Raw genomic sequence first — 8672 nt, 5'->3', positions numbered from 1 at the left:
TCGTCGTCGTCACTTACATTGTACTCACCAGACAAATTCGTTGCGCTGCTCACACAGCTCCATGCGTGTCTCCTCCTGTGTTTGTTCGAGTACTGAGGTGTGCGTGTGTTGTATAATTCTTCAAAATCAAATATTGTCAGGATAAATTTCTCGTCTTCGGATTGCATTGTGTTGTCTGTCGCTTGTAACTGTCGTAAACTGCCGTAACTGACCAAACTGCCGTAACTGCCACAACAAAACAGGAAGGAGGAGGATTTGATTGGCTGCCTGGGCCAATGATGACAATGACGAATGGTGCTACTGGCGTCTGACGCTCAAAAAGTTGAAAATATTTTAACTTTTCAGTGTCTACGCACGTCTAAAAATGCGCGTCTATAAAAACGCGTGTCTAAAAAGACGTTGGAAAAACGCCCGTCTTAAAAGACACTTGAACGCCGGTCAGACGCGCCATATCATAGGAAAACAATGGTTTTACAGCCTCATTTCTGTGTGATCGCCCCCTAATAGCGTCCTGAGCAGAGAATTAAGTCACGCTCCCTCTGTGTGTGTTCCGAGCTTCTCTGTTCATTGTTGTGGCAGATGGTCTGGTTGTGCATGCATGTCAGTGCATGTGTAAGTCTCTGTGTTTGTGTACCATTGGCTAGCTGCTCACTGCCGCTAGCATAGCGCCCTCCCTCCAGTTTTCCTCTCGGTTAACACTGTTAGCTCTGTCAGCACTGTTACCGTTGTTAGCGCTGTTAAGGAAATTAGCACTGTTACAGACTCTTAATCATAGATATGCTCTGAATGTTGCATAAAGCTTCTTAGAGCCAAGAGGGCGAGATTGTTGATGTTCTGAATGTCAGGAAAGTGAGTGGTCAAAGCCAGATATCTAAGCAACTAGTGATTTAATGTTTGAGTCACCAAATAACACCATCAGAGTCCCCCAGTAGCTGTATCACTAGTTAATAAAAAGGTGATTAATTATGACAGTGACAAATAAGTTTGTCTATTCCAGCAGGCACTTTTGCTGGTCAAAAGCAAACGTTTGATATTTGTCTCAATTCTAGAAGTCTTAGATGGCTGCCTGGTAAAATAGTTGAAGAATAAGACTTGTGATATTTTAAATTTTTCTAAATGTCACATTGTTAATGAGCCACACTGTTGTACTATGTGACATGCTGCTCCTTTATTATGATGAAAACAGGCACTGTCATTTAATACGCGTCCATCATACACATGTGTTACATACTCACTGCCATAAATACTGACCAAATGTGTATTAAAGGTGTGTATGATTATTATATTGGCAGAAATAGAATTTAATGTAATGAGTATGTTGTCTTTTGTGTATATTCACCTCAAAATAAGAGTTGTGGTGTTTTCATTACCTTAGAATGAGCCATTTATATCTGCAAAGGGAGCGGGTCCTTGTATGTGGAGGTTGCAATGTTGCATTGCCATGTTTCTACAGTAGCCCAGAATGGACAAACCAAACACTGGCTTTAGATAGGGCCATTTTTTCAGGTCGGCCACCGGAGTTAGCAGCCACTCCGCAGTGAGCAGCATTGGAAACACACATGAGCTCACATGACCAGGTGCTAGGCTAGCGCCCTGTCTGCGACATGCCCAACAGCATTGGAGAAACACTGATTTGTAATGTGAAACTGCATTATTTAGTGTTTTCACAAGTTTTAATCACCAGGTCTGTTTGTTTTGTAGAGAAAGAGCCCTCTGCAGATAATTCGGCTTCTGGTTAAAATCTCCTGAATGTCCTCATCAGCGAAAAGGGTAGCACACATTCAGTTATCAGAGAAAAAAGAAGAGCACACATTTGTAGGTGCTGGGCTAGCGGCCCATCTCCAAAGAACTGAACAGAAAAGAGGAAACTCTTATATTAATTCCTTCAGTGAACACTATGGGAATCCTAACTGGGAGAAGTTTCAGCTGGTTGCAATCTGCAGTCCTCACTGCTAGATGCCACTAAATCTTACACACATCTTCATTAATCTATAACTGAAAATAGTCACCAAAGAATGCACTATTAACTCCTGATTGAGTAGCATTTAATAAAGATAACAGTGCTCAGCTGTTTTGGAATAATACTGAGTCTTTTTCCAAAATGAGACCACATGTTTAAAGATTTAAGTTAACCAGTAAACTTGGGTCTGAGTGCTGCAGACCGGGTAGGTAGGTTGGAAAGTATAAAGAGACAGACTAACAAACTGTTGTTGGTTTTAGTCACGTAAGAGAAACCTTATTCTGTGACCTGGCATGTACTATATATTCCTTATCTAGAGAATAAAGAATAAATAGTAGTTGTATGCATAATGTAAAGGACTGCATGTGTAGCATATTTTAATGGAGAAGCATTTAAAGGTATTAGAAAAAAAGATACCAAGATGCCAAAAGTCATGTTAAGAAATTAGGAGTGTTCAATGTGATGGGAGTAACTGAAAGAAGTAGTATAGCCGTTAAAGGCTCGCTTGTCATTATTAAATGTCCTGTTATTCAGCATATAAACTTGTCAAAAGAAGCATTTTTTGAATTGTTATGTAAATTCAAGCTTTCTGTCTAAAAAGCTTAGCTGGTGTTTGGAAATTGGCTTGTAGCAGTGAGGGATGAGGTCTTTGATAAGATGAGTCTTTGTGCACTTTATCCTGTTAACAGGCTGCATTTGGGATTGGCCACAAATGAGAGTTCACTCTCTGAACAAGCACACTTGATGCAATTCTGAAAGCAAAGTTCAAGAGTGGCATTTGTAATGAAGATCTAAGCCCTTGAGTCAGTAACTTCCAATGTTCTAATTTTAAGTTTGAGCACTCAGGGATCCTTGATCCTTGAATCTGTCATTTTGGTTTGTGTGTGTGTTGTGAGGATACTGGTAATAAACAGACTTATTAACCAGGTCATTTTATGCAGTCACAGTAAAGTCAGGCTTCTCAGCATCACATCAGCTTCTTCAACCAGACAACTGAAGACACTGATTTAGAAATACTGGTCTGAATTAGCATTTTATTGATTGAATAAAGACAAATCTCTCTTTTCTAAAGCACAGTGTAGACTAAAGCTCATTTGATGCAAAGCGTCAATGCTGAGGCCTTCATTAATGCATCTTTTACAGCATAAAACGATGATGCAGGGATATATCCTAATTTTCTAGTATTGAATTAAAGGCTATTCTGAATTCTGAGTTGTATATCCAGTTGCACTAACAGCTCCTCTAAACTTTTCACAAGCTTTAAATTTCATATTTGGGTAACAGTTAGTTATAAAGGGGTAATAAGGAGCGCTCCTTGATGAAGTCAAATCAAGTTTATTTATAACACAGTTTAAGAACAGCCAGACATCTAAAATGCTTCTAACAGTAAAAAAGAGAGAGTACAGAAATTGACAAATGACATAAAGACAATGACAAAACACATACTGGTACCTAAAACTCATAGAAAGAATAAAAAGAAAAAGTAAAATATTGTTGTCATCTAAATTTTTCTAGCAGCCAGTGCAATGACGTTAAAATCGGAGTAATATGGCACTATATTTTTTTTTTTTAGATTTTTGTAGCAGATGTGCGGCTTCATTTTGCACCAGCTGAAGGTGTGACAGAGTCATCTGACTGAGTCTGAAATATAGTGCATTGTGATAGTCCAGGCAGGAAGACATTAAAAGCATGGATTTTTGACTCTTAAAGTCTTTCTTAAAACTCTTCGATGGTAAAAAGACTGTTTACCAACAACATTTATGTTTTATTCAAATCCAATTTACTACTAGGTCAAATAAAACGTATGTCAAGATTCTTAGTGAAGCGTTTGACATAACTAGAGAGCTTGTTTCTAAGAATCAGAATGATATTGCTCGCTCAGCTGCATCTGGGCCTTTTCTTTAATTTTACTAGCTATATTTACTGTTTTCTGTATTTTAGCTAGATTATTTTAGGTGAGGTGATCCATCACCCTGACATGGTGATCAGCTATCTTATCTCATGCTATATAGCCAGTTTTTCTTCTATTAATTCCAAATGAAGCATTATTAATCTGTCCTATGAACTGATTAATTGCGTTGGCTTTGAAACGTCAAAAAATAGTGAAAAAATTGACATCATCAGACATTTTTTTCTGCGTTGAACAGTGGTTAAAAATCTAAACATACTCATTTTACAACAATATAAAACAGAGAAAAGCAGCAAATCTTGTCATTTAAAAAAACGGAACTCATGACTGGGTTAAGCTTGCCGCATCTCCCCTGCCCCCAGGAGCGTTTTCATAATTGTTTTTAAATTTAAATCCTTCATCTGAATGCCTAGTTTCTTTTTTATCTTGACCTTCCAGTCTGCCTAAGCTTTCACCATTCTTCAAGCTGATGCTCCATCACGATGGTCATTCACCTCTTCCTGACCCTTCTAACTCTGTCTGGTTGTCATAAAATGCATAAATTCCGTTGGGCCAGCTCGGGAAAGTCTCCACACACCCTAACTTCAGTATACTGCAAAATACAAAGAGCTTTCTCTGGTGGCGATAGGTAGTCCTGTCACAATAATCAATAAATCAATTAATCGTACAATAAATGAAAATGAACTCAATAATTTTGCTGACCTCAATATATCGCCAGTTCATTTTATTTATTGTTTTTGGTTGTTTTGTTTTATTTATTTAGGATATTTTAATTTTCTTCCTCACATTCCAATTCAAATGTTAAATATTCTTGAGAAATAAAAGTTTATTTCTCTTTGAAAGGGTGTAATTGCATTATTATGCTATATTTTCATTATATTTTGAAAAATGGTCTCAAAAAGACATTGACAATAATATAATTTATCGCAATAATTTCTGGGAAAATATATCGTCCTGCAAAATTTGTTATCGTGACAGGCCTAGCGATAGGCATAATCAACATTGTGTGAACTTGTTTGGCGAGGGCTTAAAATGCAACGAACATTGATTTACGTGTGGAAGTCCCACACTCTAGCTTTATTCATATGTAGAAATTGTTAGTGATATATTGGCTAATCGTTTAGTGAACTTGGTATGAGCTGAATGTCTATTAATTTTTCATTACTTTGTTAAACACTACCACATCTGCCTTTTGCTTGTATGAAAACTAGAATGCCAGCCAACAGATTTCGCCCACTGTTACGTGTATCCTGTAGAAATGATTGTATTTGTTGATTCTGTGCCCGTAGCCACTGTTCAGTGAAGACATGGGGGCGCCTTTTACCATCCTCCACAGCATCTCACATGTCCAGAATGGAGTCCATACCATGGAGCTCCTGCTGCTCCGCATCCTTAAAGACCCGCAGGAAACCAAAGGAAGTGGATACTCAGTGTCTCTTGAGTGGATCACAGTTGCCAACACAGCAGGACATGGTGGGTGGTGCACTGGCCTATCATAATTTTAGCAATTCAGCATGAAGTAAAATGACACAAGACAAGTGTGCCATACATAATTAGGTCAGAATTAGGATTTGAGTTTCAAGCCTGTTATTTCATTTTCATGTTAATTTTACAGTATTTGAACCCAGCAGACGACTGAAATCCTTGATAATTAAACCATAGTAGGAAGTTAGTCATGGTTTTCCATTAATGCGGTTTAATTATTATGTCCCAGATGAGATTAGTGTACTCTAAAGCAAACATTGGCAAGAAGAATTTTCATTAAAGTTTCTGGCAATTGCTGAGAAAGAAAGGCACCCTAACTAATGATTCATAGACAAAAAAAACTGAAGCAGCCTTTGGAGAGTGCCTCCCTCATTAAGTTGGATTTAAAGATGCAGCTCTTTGATATCCGCAATCTGTAGAATAATCTTTTGTTGTTTGTTTAGTGTCTCAGTGTTTGACTAAATCTACATTTTGTTAACAATAATAAGCTATGCCTTGGCTTCTTTTTTAATCCCTTATTACAAATTTATCAGTAAGAATAGTTTGTTATCACTGTAGAGGAGAATCTGAGTCTCCAAATCAATTTTATCCTTCGATATGTTTTAATTTAAAGTATGACCAATATTAACATTGTCAATATGCCCATGTAGAGTATTCTTAAGATGTTAAATCAACACATGAACAACAGAAAATGCTTTTTCCTGTAATCTTATGAAAAGCTTTTCCCTTACCATGACACTGAGTTGACAAGGGGTTTTGTGAATGTTTGCATGAAGTTTATGTACCGTTTTTTAGTTGGTATACGCCCAAAAATGTGCTGTCCTGTTACTGTGTGCACTGGTTTTGGAGTGTCAGCTCAGCAGCTGTTAAAGGAACATCAAGAGTCCGATATCTTTTGTGTCTCACATCAGGAGAACATGTCATGGAGTGAACTGAGCTTTATAATGAGAAAGATGTCATTAACTTTCTAAAATATAGAGGATACGGTCTGTGTAATGTGAAGTTATTTAAGGGTAACTTCGGTGTTTTTTTTCAACCTGGACCCATTTCCCATGTTTTTGTGTCTTAAGTGACTAATGGAAACAACAATTTTTAAAATTGGTCCAGTACTAAGTGACATTGCTTCAGCAGTGGCCAAACAGGCTGCAGTGTAATCACTTCAGGCAATTATGCTTCATCAATTTATGTCCACTAAAAGTGTTTGATTGTGCCACTGACATTTTCAAAATATTATTCCAACTGTCTGACAACATTATGGAAATGATCTCTACAGAGAAAGACCTTTTTGTTTAAAGGGAAATTTCGGTTTATTTCAATCCGTCTCCTATCATCCTAAATTTGTTTCAAGTGACTAGTGACATAGAAATAATAGTTAGCGTGTTAGCCATTAGCCTAGATACAGCCGTAGCGTCAGACCTGTTAAAACTTAATTGAACGGGCATCCTTTCAAGTGCAAAGTTAGTCCACTAAACAAGCTTTTTCTCCACAAAGACTGCCTCATATCGTTAGGATAAATGTCAGAGAACATATAGAAAACGACATGTAAACGTGTTGTCTTACCTTACCGGTGTGGTGCCATGTTTGTTGTTTACCATTTAGCTAAGGCTGCAACCGGTCCCATTCCTTGCAACAGAAGTATTCCTCTTCTGTGGGCATTGGGGTACAGCATTCACAGGTAACGTTACACCACCGATCTCCAGAGCTAAATCCTTCCAGCAGCCATTCCTCCTCTGTCGTCCTCTGGGAGGTAAAACATCCACCCTGATAGAAGTGACTTGAACTCTTGGGAGTTCAGTAAAATAACCTTAGCTTTCTACATAGCTCCTACATGACACATGTTGATGTAACTCCTCTTGGTCTCTGTCAGAGTTTAATGGAAGACAAGATTACTTTTCACCTTTTATCACTGTATCCTTTGGTTTTCACATGCAGGTCAGGAGAAGAAGTATGAGGTGAAGAAGAGGAGGGTCCTCAGAGGGAAGTCAGTGCCTCACTATGCAGCAGTGGAGCCGCAGGGGAAGGGCCTGATGGTGGCCGCGGAAAAACCATTTGCCTTCACACATGTGGACGGTCAGCCTGTGGAGCTGCCTGACCCAGAGTCTATGGAGGTGGACAAGACAGGTGGGTCAGAGGTGCTGCTGAGGAATCATCCAGCACACTTATTGTGCTTAAGGATTTCTCCTCTCTACATCAGAACTCTTACAGATATTTAATACTTTAAAAAACATTATTTAGCCACTTCCTGTTACTGATGTTAGAAAACAAAGCAGGGTTTCTGCAGGTACTTAAAAAGTCTTAAAGTATTAAATTCAGTTACCAGTACATAAATATTAGGCCTTAAAAGTCAAAGTAAAAGCTTAAATTTGACTTTGTAATGTCTTAATTTCCACATTTGATCATTTTGGCAAAATTAGTCAAGTTCTTTTGTGTGAAGGTCCACATATCTGATGTTACACATCTTTAAACCTACCTCTGAATCTAAAACTGTCTTTTTACTTAATACTTGCACTTACCTGTTGGCAAAATGTGGATTAACCTAACTTACTCTAATAACCATAAAACCTACCTCTGCACAGGACCACATATTAACTAACCACTTACCTTTATACTTTCCTGCAATGCTTGAATAAGAAAAAGAAAATTTGTCAGAAATAAAAGAAACAGTTAAATTTAAGAGTCTGATACATGTAGGCATCCTGCAAAGTTCTCCAAAAAACTTAAGTGAATTAATTTTAAAGCTGCTATAATTCTTTTTTGCATCTGGAGCTAACGCATCTCCAAGTTAAAAACACTCGCTCTGACACACTGTCATTTTATAAAGTTGTTATGGGCACTGTGTTTACTATTAACACATTAAAGCAGCTGTGCGGAACTTTTTACCATTCATAAAACTGTCCCTAGTTCGTATCACCCCCCCCTTGAAGATCCGCATATTTATTTGAACCCAACAGCGACAAAAAAGCCTTTCTCTATATGTCTATTTAGCGTAGCCTCGCTCAGGTCGGACACACAGCGGAAGTCAGCAAACCAGAATACGGCACCCGAGGCGGAAGTGATTCTGCTTGCCCGCAGCGATTAAACCACAGAGGAAGAAGGAGCCGTGTTTACAGTGTTCTTCGAGTAAGCAGTACGTAACGGGCATTGCTGAACACATAACACCTAACAGTTTTACCAGAGATGTATCTATGAGGACTTGGTTGTACTTTTGATGTCATGGCGGATAACGAAGGAGCATCATGTAAAATTATCTGTGACTGTGACCATGAACACAAATATACAGCAGGCAGTTGTCCTCAGTTTATAAGAAATTCAGAGCTA

General features: G+C 38.2%; 1 protein-coding gene across 1 annotated transcript in view; it reads left to right on the top strand.

Annotated features, from left to right (window-relative positions):
* nudcd1 (NudC domain containing 1) overlaps window positions 1–8672 on the top strand; it is a 73080-nt gene that overhangs the window by 7502 nt on the left and 56906 nt on the right. The window contains exons 4-5 of the mRNA XM_050034409.1: window positions 5159–5342; window positions 7287–7475. Of these exons, the coding sequence (XP_049890366.1) occupies window positions 5159–5342; window positions 7287–7475 (373 nt within the window). The remainder of the gene's footprint in view (window positions 1–5158; window positions 5343–7286; window positions 7476–8672) is intronic.

Source organism: Epinephelus moara, chromosome 22 (assembly GCF_006386435.1).
Source record: "Epinephelus moara isolate mb chromosome 22, YSFRI_EMoa_1.0, whole genome shotgun sequence".
In the NCBI taxonomy this organism is placed as follows: Eukaryota; Metazoa; Chordata; class Actinopteri; order Perciformes; family Serranidae; genus Epinephelus; species Epinephelus moara.
Note: the sequence above shows the minus strand (reverse complement) of the source record. Positions and strands in the feature narration are given on the sequence as shown.